This window comes from Lepisosteus platostomus, chromosome 18, assembly GCF_059453375.1.
Source record: "Lepisosteus platostomus isolate fLepPlt1 chromosome 18, fLepPlt1.hap1, whole genome shotgun sequence".
In the NCBI taxonomy this organism is placed as follows: Eukaryota; Metazoa; Chordata; class Actinopteri; order Semionotiformes; family Lepisosteidae; genus Lepisosteus; species Lepisosteus platostomus.
This window is the reverse complement of record NC_142628.1, coordinates 15691231-15716399: the sequence shown is the minus strand read 5'-3', so window position 1 is coordinate 15716399 and position 25169 is coordinate 15691231. Positions and strand designations below refer to the sequence as shown.

At 59.0% G+C, this 25169-nt stretch overlaps 1 protein-coding gene across 8 annotated transcripts; it reads left to right on the top strand.

Annotated features, from left to right (window-relative positions):
- Positions 1–1718: 1718 nt before the first annotated feature.
- LOC148645770 (tryptophan 5-hydroxylase 1) lies at positions 1719–25153 on the top strand. Of its 8 annotated transcripts, none has more exons than XM_088611134.1 (11): positions 1719–1735; positions 11165–11308; positions 12696–12879; positions 14556–14722; positions 19230–19297; positions 19622–19818; positions 20138–20273; positions 20623–20749; positions 21440–21535; positions 23727–23860; positions 24261–25153. In XM_088611134.1, exons 2-11 carry the CDS (start codon positions 11165–11167, stop codon positions 24433–24435), a joined length of 1428 nt encoding a protein of 475 aa, XP_088467260.1. In that variant the 5' UTR covers positions 1719–1735; the 3' UTR covers positions 24436–25153. The 8 variants fall into 8 exon arrangements, with proteins under 8 accessions (XP_088467260.1, XP_088467261.1, XP_088467254.1 ...); XM_088611135.1 differs by lacking the exon at positions 1719–1735 and adding an exon at positions 6436–6832; XM_088611128.1 differs by lacking the exon at positions 1719–1735 and adding an exon at positions 6437–6832 and having other exon boundaries at positions 11165–11266.
- Positions 25154–25169: the final 16 nt, after the last annotated feature.

Genomic DNA, 25169 nt, shown 5'->3' with positions numbered 1-25169 from the left:
ACCCTGAGCTCTGACCCCCAGCTTCTCTCCCTGTCTGTGTGTCTCATGGAGAGCAAGTGTGAAAAGACAAATTCCTCATACAAGAAATTGAATAGGGCCAATAAAGTGATCTCTATCTCCACGAGGTCTTGAAGGCCTTTCTCCTCTGGTGCCAAGCCCCTCGGCACACGCACACAGAACGAGCTGAATCTGACTCGAGACAGTGGGAGCCCGGAGTATCTGAACAGGAGGTTCCACACGTGTGGAGTGTGGGAGAGGGTGCCCAGCGGCGCGCGGAGACGAGGGGACGGGTGACTGCCTGTCGGTGACGGCTTGGAGGACACTGAGGGAGAAGAGCGTCTTCAGTGAAGCGCAAAGCCCAGGTGAGGCAGGTCAGGTGAGGCAGGTCAGGTGAGGCAGGTCAGGTGAGGCAGGTCTGGATGAGGCAGGTCAGGTGAGGCAGGTCTGGTGAGGCAGGCCGGGTGAGGCAGGTCAGGTGACCTGAGCGCTGCGGTTCGACTCGGAGATCCTGCTTACCTCTGGAGTATTAACGATTGGACCGAGAGCCCTGATGCAGGGAGACGCGCAGATCTGCAGCCGTGTCAAAGGTCACGGCTCACGGAGGGCCTTGACGGTGGCTTCGGTGAGGCCCACGGACGGGTGGGGGGGAGTGGGCAGGGGGTGTGGGTCCACCCCCCCTCTCTCCCCCTCTCCCTTCTGCTCTGTCTCTGCCCCCCACTCTGACTCGGGGCCTGTGTGCGGGGGGGTGGTTGACCGGTGACGCTAGTCCAGCAGGCAGGTGCTGTTGAAGAGCCGTAGACAGCCCCGCAGGAGCGCACTGACGTGTGCGCGCACACACACACACACACAGACACACAGACACACACACACACGCGCACACGTGTGAAACACGCGTGAGTGAGCCCAGAAGGCTCTCGGGGTGTGGACACCCTGGGCGGTTCAGTGTGACGCGTGCCGGGTTTGAAGAAAGCACACGAAGGGCTTTGTGCTTTGATCGACTGATCAATCGATAGCCCATCCCAATCAATGGGTCGATTGATTGATTGGGATGGACTCGTCCGGTTACAGTCACAGAAATACATGGCCTTAAATGTTTAAAAGACATGTTTGAAAGGAGACACGCTCTCCTCTGGCCTGGGGTTCTTTTCCCTAACGTGATCTGCCGAGGAGGTCGGAGGAGGCCGATGCCCAGGAATGGAGCCTCCGGACTGGGGATTCTCAGGATCCCCAGATCCCCAGATTCCCCCAGCTGCGTGCCGCCACAGGGGCCCTACCCCAGCCAAGCCTTGTTCTGGCCTCAGGGGGCTCCTGTCTGGGGGTCCAGCCCAGTGAGGGGGTGTGCACACACACACCCCTCTGGGGCTCGAACACCTGTGTCGGCACAGAAATTAATCAGTGTTAAGGAATTTGTGCTCCATCAGAATTAGCGAGCAGCGCTCAGCACACAGGAGCTTTAGGCTGCAGTAATCACCTTTTCGCCGGGCGGGGTGGGGGGGCTGAGCTTCTTTAGTCCTTTTACTGGAATCCCCCCGCCGTGATGCGCCGGGACACAGCGCTGATCAGAGGGCGGGACCTGACCTCGCTGGGAGGGGGCTGGGAGAGCCCTGCTGGCGTGTGGAGTGTGGGAGAGGGTGCCCAGTGGCGCGTGGAGACGAGGGGACGGGTGACTGCCTGTCGGTGACGGCTTGGAGGACACTGAGGGAGAAGAGCGTCTTCAGTGAAGCGCAAAGCCCAGGTGAGGCAGGTCAGGTGAGGCAGGTCAGGTGAGGCAGGCCGGGTGAGGCAGGTCAGGTGAGGCAGGTCTGGTGAGGCAGGCCGGGTGAGGCAGTTCAGGTGAGGCAGGCCGGGTGAGGCAGGTCTGGATGAGGCAGGTCAGGTGAGGCAGGCTGGGTGAGGCAGGTCTGGTGAGGCAGGTCAGGTGAGGCAGGTCAGGTGAGGCAGGTCTGGGTGAGGTGGCGAAAGTGCTGAGTGTTAGTTGCAGGGACATGGAAGGTCACCAGCTCGCAGGGGGCCAGCTAAGCCTCAGCCTGCTCTGCAGGACACCTCCCCTCTCTCCTCCCCTCCTGGGGACACCTCTCCCCTCTCCCCTCTCTCCTCCCCTCCTGGGGACACCTCTCCCTCTCTCCTCTCCTCCTGGGGACACCTCTCTCCTCTCCCTCTCTCCTCTCTCCTCCCCTCCTGGGGACACCTCTCTCCTCTCCCTCTCTCCTCTCTCCTCCCCTCCTGGGGACACCTCTCCCTCTCTCCTCTCTCCTCTCTTCCTGAGGACACCTCTCTCCCTCCCTCTCCCCTCTCTCCTCTCCTCCTGGGGACACCTCTCTCCTCTCTCCTCTCTCCTCTCCTCCTGAGGACACCTCTCTCCCTCCCTCTCCCCTCTCTCCTCTCCTCCTGGGGACACCTCTCTCCTCTCTCCTCTCTCCTCTCCCTCTCTCCTCCCCTCCTGGGGACACCTCTCTCCCTCTCTCCTCTCCCTCTCTCCTCCTCTCCTGGACACCTCTCCCTCCCTCTCCCCTCTCCCCTCTCCTCCTGGGGACACCTCTCTCCTCTCTCCTCTCCCTCTCTCCTCTCCTCCTGGGGACAGCTCTCTCTCCCTCTGTCCTGTGTCTCTGTGTCTGTGTGCTGTGGACACACGCTCTTCTGTCCTCTGTGCGATGGAGGGTACTCAGCTCAGGCTGTTGGAGTTTTCTATTTGTCCTTCAGCACGTAGAAACGGATAAAGGGTTTAACCCCTGGGGGACAGCGCACACATAACGAACACACAGAGTTTCCCTTAACCCTCTGTGGCTCCTGTAGGAAACCCGGGGCCGCACACGTTTGACTCTGCCATTTCCTTCCATTAACAACCCATCCCCGAGAGAGCCCTGCCGCGCGGAGCTGCCCTCGCCTGGCTGTACGCCCTGTCTCTCAGGTGCCCAAGCGAGCTCTGGCGAGCCGGGTCAGGGTGCCGGCTGACCGCTGCTCGCCGTGGGCTCCAGGCTCTTCCCGCCCGAGCGAGCGCGGTCTCCGCTGAAGCCGGCCTCTCGCATTGCTTCTGACAGATGCTCTTCGTACGCGCGTTATCTTTAGTTTCATCGGATCCCTGCTCACTGGGCCGAGGCACCCCCTCCCCCCCCCCAACACCCGAGAGCCTCCAGCATCACGGGCCGGGATTCCAGAACCGGCACCGTGGCTCCCGGTGCGCGAGCTTCCGGTTCCGTCAGGTGCCGATACCGCGCGCGAAATGCTGTCAGCGCCTTGTCTGCTCTCGGCGCCGGTAGAGTACCGATCTGTCGGCGCCTCGTCTCCTCTCGGCCCCGGTAGAGTACCGATCTGTCGGCGCCTTGTCTGCTCTCGGCCCCGGTAGAGCACCGCTCTGTCAGCGCCTCGCATTGAAAGGTGGAAAACACGCGCGGCGCTGACCTCATCCCTCCCCCCCGGTGGAAACAAAACAAAACAGCCGGTTTTGAAATGCCAAGGCCTCGCGGGCCTGCGCTCGTGTGTTTTTTCTTCTCTCAGCCGTGGGAGCGCGGAGGAGCTGTCCGCGGCTCCGCGGTGCTGAACAGAAACTCGCGCAAAACACGTCCACGTTACAGCCCCCCCGATGCGCTCTCAGAGCTCGGGGGTACAGTAGGTACCTGTGGCCGCCAAAGCTGTCACATGCAACAGGTGCTTGAATTCAAGCGACCTGACCCATGCAAAGCGATTTCATACCATTTCACCCCCAACGGCAGGGAACAGCTCTGAAGTCGCGCGTCTAACTGAGAAACTCGCACGTAACCCAAGTGTGTCCCGGTTTTATCGCTCGGGACAGTGATCGCGACCTCCGTGGGGGTTGTTCTCATCTCCGCGTGTTACTGTTGAGCTTTTTTTTACACGACAACAGCGCGGGGAGAAACCGAAACCGAGGACACGACGCTGACACGGGTCCGAACTCGCACCTGTAACACCGGCTACAAGCTTCGGAAACCTGGTTAGGGAATCGCAAAGGTCTTTTTGCTTTTCCGCCCCACGCACGTCTCTCTAGTGAGACCGGGCGGGATAATTCGACATGTAGAAGAGAAACGGGTGACCTACAGTATTTCACATCGTGAATGAGCGTTTGTGTTTTAGAAAAGCCTTCGCTCGGTCTCTCCCCCACGCCTCCGCCCCGACACGCGCGCACGCCGTACTCCAGCACTAATCATCATAATTAATACCAGCGGGCTGAGCAAACAGCGCTCACAGAGCTCGGCTCTGGGGACAAATATTGACTTGGTTTCGCACGGCTGGCTGCGCGGGGTTATGAAGACATGCGCTCCAGGAAACAACGGTGAGCCGATTGGTCGTGTAAAAAAACACTTCAGTCACTTTTCAGGGCTGCATCCGGCCTCGCTACAAACAGGAAGATCCTTATTATTTGTATTAATATTATTCAGCTTATAATGCCTCCCCCCTATTTTATTAAGACAGAAACGAATCCGTCCAGAGTCGCCGGCACGCCGTGTATTAATATGGCTTCTCAGTGACCTTGCGCTCTGTAGCCTCTTGGGAATGAATTCTGTCCCAGAACTGGGGCTGAAACAGGTTAGTTCGGCGCTCAGTCGGGGCCAAACCCCTTCTCGGTCCAATTCCAATCACATTTCATGTGCAGTAGCGCCCAATGGTGTGCGCTGCTACCGCGGCTCGTCTGTCAGTGAGCCGCTCCTGGCGGTTTTGTGTTGACGTTTTGGTGGTTATTATGATTATAACTGGACGGAGTGGTAGCGCTCACAGGTCCTCGGTCCGGAAGTCCCGGGTTCGATTCGGGGCTGGGCGCTGTATGCCCGGCTCCTGCTCTCGCCCAGCTCGCGTGGGAGTATCGCTGGGGGGCGACGGCCCCCCCCCCCCCACACACACACACTTTTCACAGACACGCAGCCTGTGCTGGACAGGACGGTTCCCTGGTTCGGGCCGGGGTCACGGGGTCAGGGGTCAGGGGTCAGGGGTTAGTGGTCAGGGGCAGAGAGGGGCCCCGGGCGAGAGACAGCAGGACAGGCGCCTCCTCCGATACTGAATGAGCAGATTAGCTGTAAAGGACTCTTTTTAATTGGATCCACCCGAATCCCTGGACTTGTCGGTCCGCCTTGCCGGCTTTGGCGCGATATTCCCATGTGATCAAAGAGCTGACAAGCCGCTTCAACTTTGTCGATCAATGCTCGATCTTCCTGTGGATCTGCAGAGCAGACGGGAGCCGCTCTTGATTAGATGTCTGAACCTCTTTCGTCAACCCCCTATCCGATTAAAGTTCCCCCCTGCGAGGTTACATTTTTAAAAGCCCTTTTAGTCCGAATTAGTTTGGTCACTAAACCGATAAAAGCTCTTCTGAAACCGAGACCATAAGAACAACAAAGGACGGATTTCAGTGAGTTTCAGTGTGCAAACCAGTTCCGTAATGAACAGAATTAAACAGAACGATTACATTATGTAGAATGAAAAAATATATATAATTGTAGGCCTTCGGTGCAGCTTATTTTACTTCTGAGCACTTGCTGAAAGAGTGAAATGAAACATTTCTTAATAAAAAAAAACCGCTCTTCTGCAAAAGTTTATAAATACAGCCTATCTGTATTTCAAAGGAACAAGTAACAGGTTTATTCCATGTTGAAAATAAAGAAGAAAGAAAACACAACGTTTCGGCCGTGGAGCCTTCTTCAGGTGTGTGTATTTCTATCTGTATTTCAGATGTGTAGGAATCGGATTATTGACACACGAGAGACAAGGAGTTTAAAGGCTGTGACCACTGTGTCTCTGTGGATCTACCGCGGTAAGAGAGCTGGCCTGGTTTTGCATTTGACATTTCTGTGATCCGGGCGCTAATGTAGCTCAACTGTCGCCCGCTGGTTTCACAACCTCGCAAAACATAATAATAATAATAATAATAATAATAATAATTGCTTACACTTATATAGCTCTTTTCTGCCCCCTCCACTCAGAGCTCTTTACAGGTCATGGGGATCCCCTCCACCCCCCCAGTGTGCAGCCCCACCTGGATGATGCTCCAGTCCTCTCACACACACCAGCTCTCAGTGGGGAGGAGAGCAGAGTGATGAAGCCAGTTCAGAGAGGGGGGTTATTAGGAGGCCATGACTGGTAAAGACCAGGGGAATGTGACCAGGACACTGGGGTTACACCCCTACTCTTCTCGAGAGACACCCTGGGATTGTTAATGACCACAGAGAGTCAGGACCTCGGTTTTACATCTCATCCGAAGGACGGCGCCTGTTGTAACGCGTTGTTTTTCAAACTCAACGGGCACAGCGACTGGCTTCTGCTGGGGAGGGAAGTGGCAGGCTGCTGAGATCAACACGTCGTTTTAACGCGGCGCGAAAGAGCGCTTAACACAAAGACCAAGGGCGAGGACCCGTGTCCGATCCACCGACTCCACTCCTTCCGGGTGCGTGGCTGTGAGCTCTTTTTTTTTTTTCCACGGCAGCCGAGGGTGCGAGCGCGACAACACGCCCCACGGGCAGACGCGGAAAGTCGTCATTTTCTCCGTTTGAGCGCGGCGGGGAAAATGTGTTTTTTTTTTCCTTGTTGCTGCGCGAACAAGCGCCCGGCTCCTGTGACGCCAGCGGTGCGGTCTAATGGGCGAGATGACTGCTCGCACTGTCCCCCGCCCCCCTCCCAGACACGCACACACACCCTCTGGCTCACCGGGCGCCTTAAATACCAGAACAGCCGCCTGCACCGGCCCAGAGAGCTGCGGTACCGCGTCCCCAGAGCAGACAGACCGCCGGGCTCCGAGATGTATTCAGCTAGGATCGACGGGCCGAGGAGGGGCAGGTCTTTCGACTCCATGAACACGGGTTTCGAAGAGAAGCAGCTTAACAATGAAGTAAGAAGCGGTTTTCGGGTGTTGCGGGACCTTTTTGGTCGTTAAAATGTCTCCTTTTTTTAGTCTTTTTGTTTTGGTAAAAAAAAAAACAGACTTCCTTTGGGTATCTTACTTTGCAGCCGTGTCTTTGTCAGGGGAGAATTCTGTCTGTCTTTTTTAAACGGAGTACGTCGTGAAACGCTGGGCTGGAGTCGGCAGAGACGCTGGAGATCGGTCAGATCGGCCGCTCTTGGAAGCCGCCTGTTGCGCGTCAGGTCCGCGTCAGGTCCGACCCAGGTCCGCGTCAGGTCTGTGTCAGGTCCGACCCAGGTCCGTGTCAGGTCCGTGTCAGGGGCAGAGACGCCGCGGCGGGGGGCGGCGGGATTATGGCCGTGTCGCTGTCTGGGTCGCTCTCTCTTTCTCCGGGTGACTTTGATTAAGTTGGTCGCGGCTGCCGGAAAAGTAGCTTTGGCGTGTCAGCCGGTGACACGGCAGCCGCGTCAGGGCGGTAAGAGGTTTAGGCTGAGGATCGCTGGAGCCCCCGGACAGCGCGTCCACACACACACACAGAGACCCCCGGACAGCGCGTCCACACACACACACTCACACACAGAGACCCCCGGACAGCGCGTCCACACACACACACTCACACACAGAGACCCCCGGACAGCGCGTCCACACACACACACTCACACACAGAGACCCCCGGACAGCGCGTCCACACACACACCGACACACAGAGACCCCCGGACAGCGCGTCCACACACACACCGACACACAGAGACCCCCGGACAGCGCGTCCACACACACACCGACACACAGAGACCCCCGGACAGCGCGTCCACACACACACACACTCACACACACACCGACACACAGAGACCCCCGGACAGCGCGTCCACACAGACACACTCACACACACACCGACACACAGAGACCCCCGGACAGCGCGTCCACACACACACTCACACACAGAGACCCCCGGACAGCGCGTCCACACACACACACTCACACACAGAGACCCCCGGACAGCGCGTCCACACACACACCGACACACAGAGACCCCCGGACAGCGCGTCCACACAGACACACTCACACACACACCGACACACAGAGACCCCCGGACAGCGCGTCCACACACACACTCACACACAGAGACCCCCGGACAGCGCGTCCACACACACACTCACACACACACACCGACACACAGAGACCCCCGGACAGCGCGTCCACACACACACACCGACACACAGAGACCCCCGGACCGAACACGCCGTCCCGCGTCCAGAGTATCTCGTAGCGTATCCACTGCCGTGCCCCCCTGAGGTCAGGGAGAGAGCTGGTCCCCAACATTCAGAGCCGCTCTCGCACAAGCCGCGGTGGCTCCGGGAGAGACGGTACATCAGTACATCAGACAGGGAGAGAGAGAGAGAGAGAGAGAGAGTTCCCACACCAGCCCGAATCACAACGGGTCCCAATCCTACTGGGAGAGGGAGGAGGGAACTCAGTTGATCTGGCAGCCCAGTATGTGATCTCCTGTCACAGCCTGAGGAACAGTGAGTCTGTCTCCCAATAATGCTCAATATGTTCACAGTATATGTTAATTATTTTATGATATGTCTTTGTTGTAAATGTCTGTAATATGTCTGTAGATTTTATTTTACTTTTATTTGTGTTGTTTCATGTGAATTTCATTATTTAATTTGCTTTGGCAACACCGATTGTACCCATCGGTCATGCTAATAAAGCACCTTGAATTGATACCCTCCTCTACCCCGCATCCGTATCCCCGCTGGAAGGACAAGAAAGACGCCGTGTCTGGGCTGCAGAGCCCCCGCGTCTTGTCCTCTTGACCCCTCAGCGTGGGTTGGTCACGTCCCTGTGCCTTTGCAGCTGTTTAACCCAGGAACAGTCTCCTGCCCCCGCCGGGGTGACTCTCTCGGATGCGGAGCAGGTAAACGGCGGTTCAGGGGACTTTTGCGAGCTGTTTATTTGAAACTACCCGACAGCGAACAACCCACCCCCTCCCCTCGCGCGACAGGTGCGCCGAGCGGCACGAGCCGCGCCCGCGTCTCCGGCGCGCGCCCGCCGAGCTGCCCCCCTCGTGAGGGCGGTCCCACGCTCCACTGATGAATTGCGGGTGAAAATTAATACGTCCATAATCCCGGGTGAAGTTGACATAAGCGGTGCTAATAATAGGCGTCCCCGCTCGCCAGAAGAGATTGCTTTAAGCGGCCCTCGTCAGACCGGCTCCGCCTCACCCGAGATCACCCGGGCCGGCCGCTTGGCGAGAGGCACGAGCAGCAGCACCCGGTTCGGTCCGAATGCTCCCGGGGTTCCGGCTGGCCGGGGGGCGGGCGGGGCAGCGCCTGGGCGCGGGAGCCTGCCAGGGAAGGGTGCGTGCTTGGATATTTTAATTGGGTCCGCGAGCCGTGGGGTCTCCCCACGCCGCTTCTCTCGCCGCGTGGAGCGCTTTGGGGGGAGGTTTAAGGGATGGGAGGGGTGAAAGGCGCAATATCTTCGCAAGCGATTCACGTCGCTGTGATCGTGGGGTGCCCACGCGCGGAGTGGGGTGCGCGTATCGCGCGCCGGGGGAGGAAACCGGGTGAGGCGGTGTCAGGTCAACGCGCGGATGAAGGGGTGACATTTCGCCGCCCTCCTGCGGGTGTGAGCGGGTGGCGGGGCTGAGGGGGGTCTGGGCTCTCGGACCTGCGGCCGGGAGTCCGTGGCTCGAGAAGGGGGTCCGCGCCCCACGCTCGGGGGCGGGGAGCGCGGCTCCTGCTCTGTCTCCTGCCTCCCCCCGGGGCGCCGGTCAGAGACCCCCGATCCCAGACTCATCCGGCCCGTCCAGACAACACCTCCTCCCGGACTCGGGCCACAGCTGTGGATCAAAGTAGTTCAGGTGGGGCGCTGCGTCAGCAGGCGCGGGCTGCAAAGGCACAGGGAAAGGTTTATTCCTGCTGAAAAGAGAAGAGAGAAAACACAACGTTTCGGCCGTGGAGCCTTCGGGTGCCAGACTCTGGATGATGTCGTTATTGGTCCTGAGAACTCGGTATGACGCGATAGGTTCCCAGTCTCCCGGTCTGCTCCGGGCTTTTCATCGGCGCAGCGCTTGTAAAGCGCTTTGAGTGGAGTGTCCAGAAAGGCGCTTTATAAGTGTAAACAATTATTATTATTATCACTGCCAGGAATAGAGGAGCCCGCCGGGCCGCTGCGCACCTGCTGTCGGTGACCTATTGTCCTGCGCCGCGCCCGGTGACAGCACAGCCCCCGGCTCGGTTTAATAATTTAATAATAATTTGCATCACACGCGAATCAGCATTTCATTGCACTTGTGCCTCTGAGCCATAAACTGAACTGAACCGCCGCGGCGCGATCGTGAGGTGGCGGCAGCAGGGCTCCCTCTGGTGGTGGGAGCTGTGAACGACACCCCGCCGAACCGAACCGGGCAGGGGGGTCGTGTGAAACGCAGGCCTGATGCAGTCCGATGATCCATCTTTTTTTCATTTTGAGTTTATTTTATAATCATAATAATAATAATAATAATAAACTTTATTTTATATAGGGCCTTTAAAGGTGGCTTTTTTTTAAAAACGCTTTACCGAATGACAACAATAAATAAAAAGAATACACAAGATAAAACACAATTACAATACACAGAGGAGACAGTAGATGGAGGTTCTGAATACATTAGGAGCAGAGGGGTAAAGAACAGAACCAGTGAAGTAAAGGCTCTTAAAGTAAAGGTTTGAATCTGGATCTGAAGGAGTTTAGAGAAGGAGACCCTCTGATATCCTTGGGGAGAGAGATCCAGGGTTTTGGGGTGCAGCAGGGGAAGGCCCTGTCACCCCTAGAGTGTAGACGGGCTTGGGGGACACACAGGAGACCAGAATTAGAGGAGTGAAGCTTGCGAGGTGGGGAGTAGGGCGATAGTAACTCAGACAGGCACTGAGGTGCCATGCAGAGCCTTATAGGTGAGCAGGAGGATTTGACCGGAAGCCAGTGCAAGGACTCCAGGACAGGAGTAACGTGATCACTTGCACCAGACCTGGTCAGGATTCTGCCTGCCGAATTTTGGACAGACTGCAGTTTGTTCAGTGTGGATTTAGAAACCCCAGCGAGTAGAGCATTACAGTGGTCAATTCGAGTCGATGAGCTTTTCAGCCCCAGTGAGTGATAGCACGGGGCCCAGTCTAGCGATGTTTCTGCGGTGAAGGGCCGAACGTCAAGCCAGAATCACCCCCCGCACAGCGCCGGCTCTGCAGAGCTGACGGGCGGGTGGTCTCGGTGGAGCCCGAACCCCGCGGCCCCCCGACGTTCCCTCTGGCTGATTCCGCTGCTCCTGTCCCGCAGATGAACCGCTCCACCTTCAGCAGGATCCAGGAGAACGGGGACAACAGGAGCCAGGCGCCCGAGCGCGGCCGCGCCGCCGTGGTCTTCTCGCTGAAGAATGAGGTGGGAGGGCTGGTGAAGGCGCTGAAACTCTTCCAGGTACAGGTAGAGAGCGACACGGCTGCCTGTGCTCGGCTTGCCTTTCTTCTCTGGGGGGCAGCGGGGGAGGGGGGGTTCAGTTTCTGCTTTTTTCCGCAAAATCCGTCTCCCTCCCTCGCGCCCCGACCCGCTGTCACGGGCCGGGTCGGGGCGCGGGTCACTACTGTCCTGTAGTGTAGTGACCTAAACTGTAGCGCCTAGTTCAGGACCCTGTGCAGACGGTACAATCCGGAAGAGACTGGAGCAGGACAATAGGGAAAAAACACGGAGAGGAGTGGATGGGGGGACAGATGGGGGGGCGACGGTGATCCGGGTGTGAGGGGGGGGTGGCGCAGCAGGCGAACAAGTCCAGTGGGAGCCCCAAAAGGAAAAAAAAAACAGGGCGCAGTCCAACGTCCAGGTAGCTGGGAGATCAATCCCAGACGCAGAGAGGGAAAAGGGATCCAGGGACATGGCGAACGAAACCGTAACGGGACCAGGCGCTCCGAGCCCCGGACTCAGACGGTCAGGACGCCTGGGGAAGAGGTCCTGCCCTCGGGCTTCTCCCGAGCCGGTGGACAGGCCGGCCTTCAGACGTCCAATACTGAGCCCAGAGCTCAGGAGGCGCGCAACTTCCAGAGTGGCGGGTCAGACAGGAGACAGGCGCACGTGCTCATGAAACCAATAATAAAAGGTCAGAGCTCCCTCTAGAGGAGGGACGACGACTGAGACACCCGCCCTGTCTTCTCCCTCCTTCTCCCCAAGCCAGATGTCTTCCGAGACTAACGGTGGTCTTTGCCCTCCACACTCCCGCCCTGACAGGGCAGCTGGTAGAGCTGGTCTGGACTCCAAGCCACTACTGACCCGATCCTCAGAAAAGGACCGCAATGTCTTTTTTTTCCCCCTTTAAAGAAGCTCGAGCGTTTTAAGGTCGACGATTCGGCGTCGATTTTGTCCCGGCTGTCCTTCCTGGAATCTGTTCTCACTTTCACCCTGATCTGCTGGTTCGGCAGCCTGAGTCTGAGAGGCAGGAACACACCGGGCAGCCTGGTGAAGAGATCTCAGGAGGTGCCTGGTGTTGATCTTCCTCTCCTCTCCTCCATCTATCAGAGACATGTTTTGTGTGAAGCAAAATCCATCTGTGACGATCCTTCACACCCCTTGATTCGAAATCTCCAGTTACTCCCATCAGAACGCAGATACCGACTCCCCAACTGCAGACTCAACAGACTGAAGTTCTCTTTCATACCTGTAGCCATTACTCAACACTCGACCTTCTATGTAAATATGTAGATTGTTACTCCTGTCATTTTGTTTCTTGTGTCTGTCTGTACACCAGCACTGCTGCTGTAAAACCCCCCCGGGGATAATGAAGACTCTCCCTCCTCTCCCTCCCTCCCTCCCTCCCTCTCAGGAGAAGCACGTCAACCTGGTTCACATCGAGTCCCGAAAGTCGAAGCGGCGCAGCTCGGAGTTCGAGATCTTCGTGGACTGCGACAGCAACCGCGAGCAGCTGAACGAGATCATCCAGCTGCTGCGGGCACACGTCAGCGCCGTGTCCGCCGGCCCGCCCGACAACTCCTGCCCGCCGGACCACGGTACCGTACTGACCGCCTGACCACTGTTCCGTACTGACCGCCGGACCACTATACCGTACTGACCGCCTGACCACTGTTCCGTACTGACCGCCGGACCACTGTACTGTACTGACCGCCGGACCACTGTACCGTACTGACCGCCGGACCACTGTACCGTACTGACCGCCGGACCACTGTACCGTACTGACCGCCGGACCACGGTACAGTACTGACCGCCGGACCACTGTACCGTACTGACCGCCTGACCACTGTACCGCACTGACCGCCGGACCACTGTACTGTACTGACCGCCGGACCACTGTACCGTACTGCCCGCCGGACCACTGTACCGTACTGACCGCCGGACCACTGTACTGTACTGACCGCCGGACCACTGTACCGTACTGACCGCCTGACCACTGTACCGTACTGCCCGCCGGACCACTGTACTGTACTGACCGCCGGACCACTGTACCGTACTGACCGCCGGACCACTGTACCGTACTGACCGCCGGACCACTGTACTGTACTGACCGCCTGACCACAGTACCATACTGACCGCTGGACCACGGTACCATACTGACCGCCGGACCACGGTACAGTACTGACCGCCGGACCACTGTACTGTACTGACCGCCCGACAACTCCTGACCGCCGGACCACTGTACAGTACTGACCGCCGGACCACTGTACCGCACTGACCGCCTGACCACAGTACCGTACTGACCGCCGGACCACTGTACCGTACTGACCGCCGGACCACGGTACCGTACTGACCGCCTGACCACTGTACCGTACTGACCGCCGGACCACTGTACTGTACTGACCGCCCGACAACTCCTGCCCGCCGGACCACGGTACCGTACTGACCGCCGGACCACTGTACTGTACTGACCGCCAGACCACTGTACCGTACTGACCGCCCGACAACTCCTGCCCGCTGGCCCGCTCTAGGGTGGGAGGAAACCTCTGCCGGGGAGAGGAAGGGTCACCAGTACCCGGACCAGTACCCCCCCGTGGGCAGAGACAGCTTCGCTCCTCGCTCAGGCAGACAGACAGGCAGGCAGGCAGGCAGGCAGGCAGGCAGGCAGGCAGACAGACAGACAGACAGGCAGACAGACAGACAGGCAGGCAGGCAGGCAGGCAGGCAGGCAGACAGGCAGGCAGGCAGACAGGCAGACAGACAGGCAGGCAGGCAGACAGGCAGGGAGGCAGACAGACGGGCAGACAGGCAGGCAGGCAGGCAGGCAGACAGACCAGAGGTCCAGCTCTCCTGCTTTCCGCAGTGTTTGTCCACGAACCCCTGTGCCCCTGCAGCACTGAGAAGCCGCACAACAGTGTGTGTTTGACAGAGTCATCGTCACCCTGGTCTGCACATCGTTAACCGATAACAGGCGAAACACCCAGAGCTGTTCGGAGAGATGCAGGAGAGCCCAAGCTGAAACTGAGTCGTGCTCTTAATATTTCTTGGAAGTGGCACACATAGTGCAAGGGAGGTTCTTGGTGAGTCCAGAGACAGGAATAATCAGTTGTGAGAATTAAGTTCTCCATGAACATCTGTCATTAAGAGCAGAGTGGGAATGAAAACCAGACACTGGAGTACTCCAGGAGCTGGACTGGGAAACGCAGTTAGTGCGCTGACTGACACTCGGAGTACTACAGTCCAAACGCCTGGCCGATGTCCCCTATTGACACAGCCAGGAGAGCCCTTCGCAGGACAGCAGCCACTGACTGGCTAACTGTGTGGTTTCCTCTTGCTGAAGACATGGAGAACGTGCCCTGGTTTCCCAAGAAAATCTCGGACCTGGATAAGTGTGCCAACAGGGTGCTGATGTACGGCTCCGATCTAGACGCCGACCACCCGGTGAGTAGCGGAGTGCCCAGCCCGGCCCGCCCAGCCCGGCCCGCTCAGGGAATCGGTCCGGGTCGTGGCTCTGCATCGTGCAGAGTTTTCTCTCTTTTATATCGACGGAGAGAGAGAACGCTTCTATACAGTATATCTGCTTGGGGAAAAGTCAGATCTCAGCAGGCACATGAAGATCAGTCTTGGTTTGAGGCGGGGCAGAGGGAGGCAGAGGGGGAGCAGAGGGGAGCAGAGGGAGGCAGAGGGAGGCAGAGGGAGGCAGGTGGGGAGCAGAGGGAGGCAGAAGGAGGCAGAAGGAGGCAGGTGGGGAGCAGAGGGAGGCAGAGGGAAGCAGAGGGAGGCAGAGGGGAGCAGAGGGAGGCAGAAGGAGGCAGAAGGAGGCAGGTGGGGAGCAGAGGGAGGCAGATGGAAGCAGAGGGAGGCAGAGGGGAGCAGAGGGAGGCAGAAGGAGGCAGAAGGAGGCAGGTGGGGAGCAGAGGGAGGCAGAGGGAAGCAGAGGGAGGCAGAGGGGAGCAGAGGGAGGCAGAAGGAGGCAGGTGGGGAGCAGAGGGAGGCAGAGGGGAGCAGAGGGAGGCAGAGGGGAGCAGAGGGAGGCAGAGGGGGGCAGAGGGAGGCAGAGGAGAGCAGAGGAGAGCAGAGGGAGGCAGAGGGAGGCAGAGGGGGGCAGAGGGAGGCAGAGGAGAGCAGAGGAGAGCAGAGGGAGGCAGAAGGGGGCAGAGGGAGGCAGAGGGAGGCAGAGGGGAGCAGAGGGAGGCAGAGGGGAGCAGAGGGAGGCAGAAGGGGGCAGAGGGAGGCAGAGGGGAGCAGAGGGAGGCAGAGGGGAGCAGAGGGAGGCAGAGGGAGGCAGAGGGAGGCAGAGGGGGGCAGAGGGAGGCAGAAGGGGGCAGAGGGAGGCAGAGGGAGGCAGAGGGGAGCAGAGGGAGGCAGAGGGGAGCAGAGGGAGGCAGAGGGAGGCAGAGGAGAGCAGAGGAGAGCAGAGGGAGGCAGAGGGAGGCAGAGGGGGGCAGAGGGAGGCAGAGGGGGGCAGAGGGAGGCAGAAGGGGGCAGAGGGAGGCAGAGGGGAGCAGAGGGAGGCAGAGGGGAGCAGAGGGAGGCAGAGGAGAGCAGAGGAGAGCAGAGGGAGGCAGAAGGGGGCAGAGGGAGGCAGAGGGAGGCAGAGGGGAGCAGAGGGAGGCAGAGGGGAGCAGAGGGAGGCAGAAGGGGGCAGAGGGAGGCAGAGGGGAGCAGAGGGAGGCAGAGGGGAGCAGAGGGAGGCAGAGGGAGGCAGAGGGAGGCAGAGGGAGGCAGAGGAGAGCAGAGGAGAGCAGAGGGAGGCAGAGGGAGGCAGAGGGGGGCAGAGGGAGGCAGAGGAGAGCAGAGGAGAGCAGAGGGAGGCAGAAGGGGGCAGAGGGAGGCAGAGGGAGGCAGAGGGGAGCAGAGGGAGGCAGAGGGGAGCAGAGGGAGGCAGAAGGGGGCAGAGGGAGGCAGAGGGGAGCAGAGGGAGGCAGAGGGGAGCAGAGGGAGGCAGAGGGAGGCAGAGGGAGGCAGAGGGGGGCAGAGGGAGGCAGAAGGGGGCAGAGGGAGGCAGAGGGAGGCAGAGGGGAGCAGAGGGAGGCAGAGGGGAGCAGAGGGAGGCAGAGGGAGGCAGAGGAGAGCAGAGGAGAGCAGAGGGAGGCAGAGGGGGGCAGAGGGAGGCAGAGGGGGGCAGAGGGAGGCAGAGGGGAGCAGAGGGAGGCAGAGGGGAGCAGAGGGAGGCAGAGGAGAGCAGAGGAGAGCAGAGGGAGGCAGAAGGGGGCAGAGGGAGGCAGAGGGAGGCAGAGGGGAGCAGAGGGAGGCAGAGGGGAGCAGAGGGAGGCAGAAGGGGGCAGAGGGAGGCAGAGGGGAGCAGAGGGAGGCAGAGGGGAGCAGAGGGAGGCAGAGGGAGGCAGAGGGAGGCAGAGGGGGGCAGAGGGAGGCAGAAGGGGGCAGAGGGAGGCAGAGGGAGGCAGAGGGGAGCAGAGGGAGGCAGAGGGGAGCAGAGGGAGGCAGAGGGAGGCAGAGGAGAGCAGAGGAGAGCAGAGGGAGGCAGAGGGAGGCAGAGGGGAGCAGAGGGAGGCAGAGGGGGAGCAGAGGGGAGCAGAGGGAGGCAGAGGGAGGCAGAGGGAGGCAGGTGGGGAGCAGAGGGAGGCAGATGGAAGCAGAGGGAGGCAGAGGGGAGCAGAGGGAGGCAGAAGGAGGCAGAAGGAGGCAGGTGGGGAGCAGAGGGAGGCAGAGGGAAGCAGAGGGAGGCAGAGGGGAGCAGAGGGAGGCAGAAGGAGGCAGAAGGAGGCAGGTGGGGAGCAGAGGGAGGCAGATGGAAGCAGAGGGAGGCAGAGGGGAGCAGAGGGAGGCAGAAGGAGGCAGAAGGAGGCAGGTGGGGAGCAGAGGGAGGCAGAGGGAAGCAGAGGGAGGCAGAGGGGAGCAGAGGGAGGCAGAAGGAGGCAGGTGGGGAGCAGAGGGAGGCAGAGGGGAGCAGAGGGAGGCAGAGGGGAGCAGAGGGAGGCAGAGGGGGGCAGAGGGAGGCAGAGGAGAGCAGAGGAGAGCAGAGGGAGGCAGAGGGAGGCAGAGGGGGGCAGAGGGAGGCAGAGGAGAGCAGAGGAGAGCAGAGGGAGGCAGAAGGGGGCAGAGGGAGGCAGAGGGAGGCAGAGGGGAGCAGAGGGAGGCAGAGGGGAGCAGAGGGAGGCAGAAGGGGGCAGAGGGAGGCAGAGGGGAGCAGAGGGAGGCAGAGGGGAGCAGAGGGAGGCAGAGGGGAGCAGAGGGAGGCAGAGGGAGGCAGAGGGAGGCAGAGGGGGGCAGAGGGAGGCAGAAGGGGGCAGAGGGAGGCAGAGGGAGGCAGAGGGGAGCAGAGGGAGGCAGAGGGGAGCAGAGGGAGGCAGAGGGAGGCAGAGGAGAGCAGAGGGAGGCAGAAGGGGGCAGAGGGAGGCAGAGGGAGGCAGAGGGGAGCAGAGGGAGGCAGAGGGGAGCAGAGGGAGGCAGAAGGGGGCAGAGGGAGGCAGAGGGGAGCAGAGGGAGGCAGAGGGGAGCAGAGGGAGGCAGAGGGGAGCAGAGGGAGGCAGAGGGAGGCAGAGGGAGGCAGAGGGGGGCAGAGGGAGGCAGAAGGGGGCAGAGGGAGGCAGAGGGAGGCAGAGGGGAGCAGAGGGAGGCAGAGGGGAGCAGAGGGAGGCAGAGGGAGGCAGAGGAGAGCAGAGGAGAGCAGAGGGAGGCAGAGGGAGGCAGAGGGGGGCAGAGGGAGGCAGAGGGGGGCAGAGGGAGGCAGAAGGGGGCAGAGGGAGGCAGAGGGGAGCAGAGGGAGGCAGAGGGGAGCAGAGGGAGGCAGAGGAGAGCAGAGGAGAGCAGAGGGAGGCAGAAGGGGGCAGAGGGAGGCAGAGGGAGGCAGAGGGGAGCAGAGGGAGGCAGAGGGGAGCAGAGGGAGGCAGAAGGGGGCAGAGGGAGGCAGAGGGGAGCAGAGGGAGGCAGAGGGGAGCAGAGGGAGGCAGAGGGGAGCAGAGGGAGGCAGAGGGAGGCAGAGGGAGGCAGAGGGGGGCAGAGGGAGGCAGAAGGGGGCAGAGGGAGGCAGAGGGAGGCAGAGGGGAGCAGAGGGAGGCAGAGGGGAGCAGAGGGAGGCAGAGGGAGGCAGAGGAGAGCAGAGGAGAGCAGAGGGAGGCAGAGGGAGGCAGAGGGGGGCAGAGGGAGGCAGAGGGGGGCAGAGGGAGGCAGAAGGGGGCAGAGGGAGGCAGAGGGGAGCAGAGGGAGGCAGAGGGGAGCAGAGGGAGGCAGAGGGGAGCAGAGGGAGGCAGAGGGGAGCAGAGGGAGGCAGAGGGAGGCAGAGGAGAGCAGAGGAGAGCAGAGGGAGGCAGAGGGAGGCAGAGGGGGGCAGAGGGGGGCAGAGGGAGGCAGAGGGAGGCAGAGGGGGGCAGAGGGAGGCAGAGTGGGAGCAGAGGGAGGCAGAGGGGAGCAGAGGGAGGCAGAGGGAGGCAGAGGGGGGCAGAGGGAGGCAGAGGGAGGCAGAGTGGGAGCAGAGGGAGGCAGAGTGGGAGCAGAGGGAGGCAGAGGGGAGCAGAGGGAGGCAGAAGGAGGCAGGTGGGGAGCAGAGGGAGGCAGAGGGAGGCAGAAGGAGGCAGGTGGGGAGCAGAGGGAGGCAGAGGGAAGCAGAGGGAGGCAGAGGGAGGCAGAGGAGGGCAGAGGAGAGCAGAGGGAGGCAGAGGGGAGCAGAGGGAGGCAGAGGGAGGCAGAGGGGGGCAGAGGGAGGCAGAGGGAGGCAGAGGGAGGCAGAGGGGGGCAGAGGGAGGCAGAGGGAGGCAGAGTGGGAGCAGAGGGAGGCAGAGTGGGAGCAGAGGGAGGCAGAGGGGAGCAGAGGGAGGCAGAGGGAGGCAGAGGGGAGCAGAGGGAGGCAGAGGGAGGCAGAGGGGAGCAGAGGGGAGCAGAGGGAGGCAGAGGGGAGCAGTTGGGAGCAGAGCCGCGCAGTCAACGCAGAGCTGCTGTGCGTGAGCATCTCCCCGCAGGGCTGACCACTGGCTCTCATCCCTTTCAGGGCTTCAAAGACAACGTCTACCGCAAGAGGAGGAAGTACTTTGCGGACTTGGCAATGAGCTACAAGCAGTAAGTTCCTTGTAGCCTGTGCATGTCTGAGGCACGCCAGCCCCGCTCCACAGCGAAACAAGCAGAAACTGCAGGGCTAATCAAATTGTGTCCACCACTAGATTTAGACACGTTGCGATGTTTCTGAGCGCTGTGACAACATCCAGCTTGTCCTCTGTCCTCAAAAAGGAGCTCAGATGGGAGAAAAGGGAGAACAGATCTCCTGCTAGTTCCTGCTACCACTGATAACAGCAACAAGGGAATCCCAGAGTGCACTGAGCAACAGGACCGCCAGGGCTCTGTGCGCCTCCGTCTCACTGTTTCTCCCCCCCCCTCCCCCCTCAGTGGGGACCCCATCCCCCGTATCGAGTTCACAGAGGAGGAGGTGAAGACCTGGGGGACGGTGTACAGGGAGCTCAACAAGCTGTACCCCACTCATGCCTGCCGCGAGTACCTCAAGAACCTGCCCCTGCTCTCCCAGTACTGCGACTGCCGCGAGGATAACATCCCCCAGCTGGAGGACGTCTCCCGGTTCCTCCGGGGTAAGAGCAGCGCCCCCCCGTCCCCTCTCTGTGGCACGGTGTCGTCTCTGTGGAAGCACCTGCGGTCATCTAGTGTGACAACCTGCTTGTCTCTTCAGGGCACAGTGACGCTCCTGCTCTCTTTTCCTTTGGTCTCTGTCATCTGAGAGTCCTGTCTGGATGTGTGCGGGTTTCTGAGGAAGGCTGGAGAAGTGTGGTTCGCTGGGGGTTGGTGTCCACTGTGGGATGGACTGGGGTTGGTGTTAACAGTGGGATTTGTTGGGCTTTGGCGTTTGCAGTGGGATTGACAGCCCGTACACCTCTTTTGCGTTTGTTCCAGAACGCACAGGGTTCACTATCCGACCAGTGGCAGGATACCTGTCCCCCAGAGATTTCCTCGCTGGCCTAGCCTTTCGGGTTTTCCACTGTACCCAGTACGTGCGGCACAGCTCTGATCCTCTCTACACACCTGAACCGTAAGTCTCCCTCCAGTCATCCGCCCTTATGTCTTCTCTGGTGCAAGTTCCACCTACCACCCTTGGGCTAGCCTTGTCTGTTTCATTGCATTTCTGGACAAAAGAGCGATATTTATTTTTGTTAGTTCACGCTCCACCCACCCCGCCCATTCGATTAGGAGAATGGCCATGATAATCAAGAAGATTTGATCCCAAATGACTGTTTTTTTCTGAGCTTCCTGAGACGGACTGGCGTCCCTCCCAGGGTGTATCCGGCCGGTTTGACTCCGGCTCCCCTGCGACGCTGTCTTGGGTAAAGTGGGTAGGAGATGGGTGGCCGATTTGTGAGCTTTTCTGTGTGCCCTTGCAGAGACACGTGCCACGAGCTGCTGGGCCACGTGCCCCTGCTGGCGGAGCCCAGTTTCGCGCAGTTCTCGCAGGAGATCGGCCTGGCGTCGCTCGGGGCCTCGGACGACGCTGTGCAGAAACTGGCCACGGTGAGTGCCGCCTCCCGGCTCCACTGACCACACGGGGGCGCCACCTGCAGGGAGGAGAGTTGGATGTGCTTTTTGCAAGGCAGGAATTCTCTCCTCCCAGCAGTCCCGCCGCGCGATCCAGTCCAGCTCCCCGGGGGAAGACTCTTCAAAGCCCGTCTCATAGCTCTTTAGAGAGTCAGACAGTGCAGCTGCCGAGACCGCTGGTTGAAGGCTCTCGAGGGGTCGTTCCCGGGGGAAACAGCTGGAAATCGTGGAAGAAAATGAAACAAAAGGGCATTTTTGTCTCCTGCCACGGGAGAGAAAAGGGAAAGTGTGTCTTAGCTTCAGTGCTGGGCGAGGTTCAGCGACGAACGCAAAGACACCTGTGGGAATCTTGTACAGCTGCCCCTTCTGAGGGAGCTGTGGGTAATGAGCCGAATTCTTGGCCCTCTAGTGGTGATCGGCGGATCTGCGGCTCAGTGATCCTCAGCCGTGCCACCACAGGAAAAGCAGAGAGAAAATCCTGTGTGTTGATTTGCTGGTTCCCCTTCCTTCGTTATTGTAAACGCCCCCCTCCCTCCAGCTGCAGCTCTTCCGCTGTCTACTTTGTGTCTTTGCGGTGCTCCGATCTGGAGCGCGCCTGCCAGCGTGCTCCACGGCGCCACCCCTGTCCAGCGCGGTGACGTGCTCCCTGTGCCCTGTGTGTCCCAGTGCTACTTCTTCACGGTGGAGTTCGGGCTGTGCAAGCAGGAGGGCAAGCTGAGGGCGTACGGAGCGGGCCTGCTGTCCTCCATCAGCGAGCTCAAGGTAAGAGCGCACCGCCCGCGCACACCGAGACGAATTCGTGAGGAATGACCTTCGTGCAGTCAGATCCTCCTGGGGCGGAGAGGGTTTAAAGGCAGGGCGGTATGGTAGCGGTCTGCTCTGGGGCCCTGGAGCTGGCACGCTCTCTCCCCACGTCTCTCTCATTTCCTCCTGGCTCCCCCAAACATGCCGGGTGGTTTAGCCGGTGCCTCAGCGGTGACCTCGTGCGTTTGTGTGCACGGTGATCTTTGACTGACCGGAGTAAGTCCCTGTCTCTCCGGGATCGACTCCAGGCGGCCAGGACTCTAACCAGGAATGAGCAGCCTTTTTCTGATGACGGGTGGACCTGTGCACCATGTACAACACCTGCCCTTGAGCCCTTGAGAATTGCAAAGGGGTGCTGCAGCGCTATTTGATGATATGGCTGCACAGCCAGCAGCCATATCACCCTGCAACTCACAACTGGCAACTCACTGGAGCTCAGCAGTGTGAGTCTGGTCAGTACCTGTGGTCCACGTGGGTCCTAATGCCCCAGTATAGTGATGGGGACACTATACTGTAAACAGGTGTCGTCCTTCGGATGAGACATAAAACCGAGGTCCTGACTCTCTGTGGTCATTAAAAATCACAGGGTGTTTCTCGAAAAGAGTAGGGGTGTAACCCCGGCGTCCTGGCCAAATTTCCCATTGGCCCTACCCAATCATGGCCTCCTAATTACCCCCCATCTATGAACTGGCTTCATTACTCTGCTCTCCTCCACACTGAGAGCTGATGTGTGGGGAGCGTTCTGGCGCACTATGGCTGCCGTCGCATCATCCAGGTGGGGCTGCACACTGGTGGTGGTGGAGGAGAGACCCCTTATCTGTAAAGCGCTTTGAGTGGAGTGTCCAGAAAAGCGCTATATAAGTGTAAGCAATTATTATTATTATTATTATTTTTCTATTCTGGGCTTAGAAAGAATCGGCACTGATGAGCACATTTCAAACCACAATGAAAATAAAATGTGCACAGTGACTTGTAAAAACCTCCAGTTTACATCACTAAATAGACAACATTTTCAGATCAGTGCAGCGCCGTGTTCTGCAATTTGGAACGAGGCAACAAAACTTCCAGTGAGGTGAAGCAGCTGTTTACATTACACTGTAAACAAGCAGGCTTGTGAGCCCATTTTTTTTAATCCATCAGAAATATCGCTCTCGACTTCGAGATGGTTTTGCCAACAAATACTACTTACTTGTGAACTCTGCATGCAGATCACGCTGGGACATCTCTGCAGTGAGATGTCTGCAGCACAACCTGCACTCCTTCGCTCGTACATCACAGTACATCAGTCCTATGTCAGGGAAGCGTTCTTTCCAGACCCTATGCAGACGACACAATCCAGGGAAAGTGAAGAAAACACGGGGGAAAAAGCATGCAGGAGACGGGGATGAGAACAGGGGGGCGTGTCCATGCTGCGCTGGTGGTGGGGGGAGGTGTGGCCGAGGCAAACGATCCAGGGAGGAGTCAACAAGGGGAATCCAAAACAGGGCAAAAGTCCAAAGCCAGGAGATCCATCCAAGACAGACGATTAAAACCAGAACCGGGTCGGAACCGGCAGGGGGAACGGGAACAGGAACAGAAACTAAAAACTTGGGCCAGGTGCATCCAGGTCCCAGACTCGCTTGGTACAGGAACCAATGCAGAGCCCAGATTAGCATCAGCGTCTGGCTTTTAAGGGGGAACTGGAAAAGAGGGCTGGAACAGGGAGCAGGGGCGGGAGATGAGTGGGAAAACAAGGAAGGGCTGGAGCGCCCTTAAGAGGAGGGGTTTGCGATCGTGACTTCATGACAGGGACTAGTGAGGAGGAAGGTAAATTGTTCACGTGGCACATTGTGGACACTTGAATGCGTGTTCGACGATCTGGCAACTTACAGAACTTCAAATTTTGCGGTACCGTCAATGAATTTGTGAGCGAGATTTAACAACAGGTCAGAGAAAATGTGACTGCAGCTCCCCTTGAATCATTTAGGACGTATGAGTTCAGATTTCCTCCCTAAGGTGGCGGGAAACGAACTGAAGTCTTCTTGCGGTTTTTTGTTGGTTTGTGGATTGTGGGTCTGCTCTCTGAACTCGTCCCCTTTTCGAAAGACCAAGTTCCAAGTTGATATAGCCTGGCCTCTGAGGGTGACCTGACGTTTTCCTGCCTTCCCAGCATGCCCTCTCCGGGAACTCCAAGATCATGCCCTTCGACCCCAAGGTCACGTGCAAGCAGGAGTGCATCATCACCACATTCCAGGACGTGTACTTCGTGTCCGAGAGCTTCGAGGAGGCCAAGCTCAAGATGAGGTAAAGGTCTCCCGAAACTGCTGAGCTTCCTCAGCCGCTCTGGCGTTTATGGCTGGCCATGCCCGGCAGACGTCAAGCCCGCCTTTCCCAGCTCAGCGTGCAGGAAGAGGAGCGCTGGGCTGAGGGGCTGACCTCCCTGCAGCCGGCAGAGCAAGGCGTCAAAGAGACGCAGCAAGGGCTCTCTGCCCCCAGTGGTGACCCTGGGGAGGCCAATCTGCCCCCAGGGTGGACTGGAAACCCTGATTCAGCGCTCCTCGCTCTGAGTCCTGCTGAGTCACGGCTTTCTCTCTGCCCGAGCGGGTCATGGCTTAATTGGATCAGTGATGTGGCTCTAATTGGGTGTCAGGCCCACTCGTCTCAGCTGCCCTGTTCCTGTTCCTGTTCCCCCCCCCCCGCCCAGGGAGTTTGCGAAGACCATCCGGCGCCCCTTCACAGTGCGCTACAACCCCTACACCCAGAGCGTGGACGTGCTGGGGGACACCACCAGCATCAACAGGGTGGTGGAGGAGCTGCGGCACGACCTCGACATCGTGGGCGACGCCCTCAGCCGGCTCAACAAGCACCTGGGGGTCTGACGCCCCTCCCCACGCGTGGCCCTGGCCCCCCCCAGTGGCAGGATAGATACCCACACCCTCCACACCCTTGACTGAGCCGGCATTGACTGTGCACCTCTTTCTCCTTCTCTCCTTCTCCCTCTCTCTCTCTCTGTCCTGGGCTATGGGCTGAAGCTATTCCGTGAAGTATGATCTGTATGATGTAGATGGTATATAGATATATGGTATATATAATATACATGTCATATATGAGATATATATGGTACATTTGATATATATTGTATGTACAGCACATATATGGTGTATATTCTATATATACCATGCTATACGATTCTGACAGCACCTTCTCCGCTCCTCTCTCAGATCAACCTCCCGCCCCCTTCCCATGAGTCTCTCCCTCCTTCCCTCCCGCTGCCTCGAACCCGTTTCTCTCTCCCCGCCGCCCTGCGTCTGCAAGAGCCAAAGAATTCTGGGTGTTTCTTGGCTGCTATACAGGAGTATCAGGTCTTGTTTGTTTGTTTATTTATTGATTGACTGATTGTATAGTTTCTTTTATCTGCTATTGATTTCCTGGGGTAGAAGCGTGTGTTGTAGTTTTGCCAATGCAAAGAGAACATTAATAGTTGCATTAATAGTGCAAAAACACAATCAATCAATGATCGTAATATTATCAACACTCTGCCACCCATCTATTAAGAACTGCGATGACATTAAAGATGAAAATGATGAAAAAGCAAAAGTCTAAGAGTCTTTGT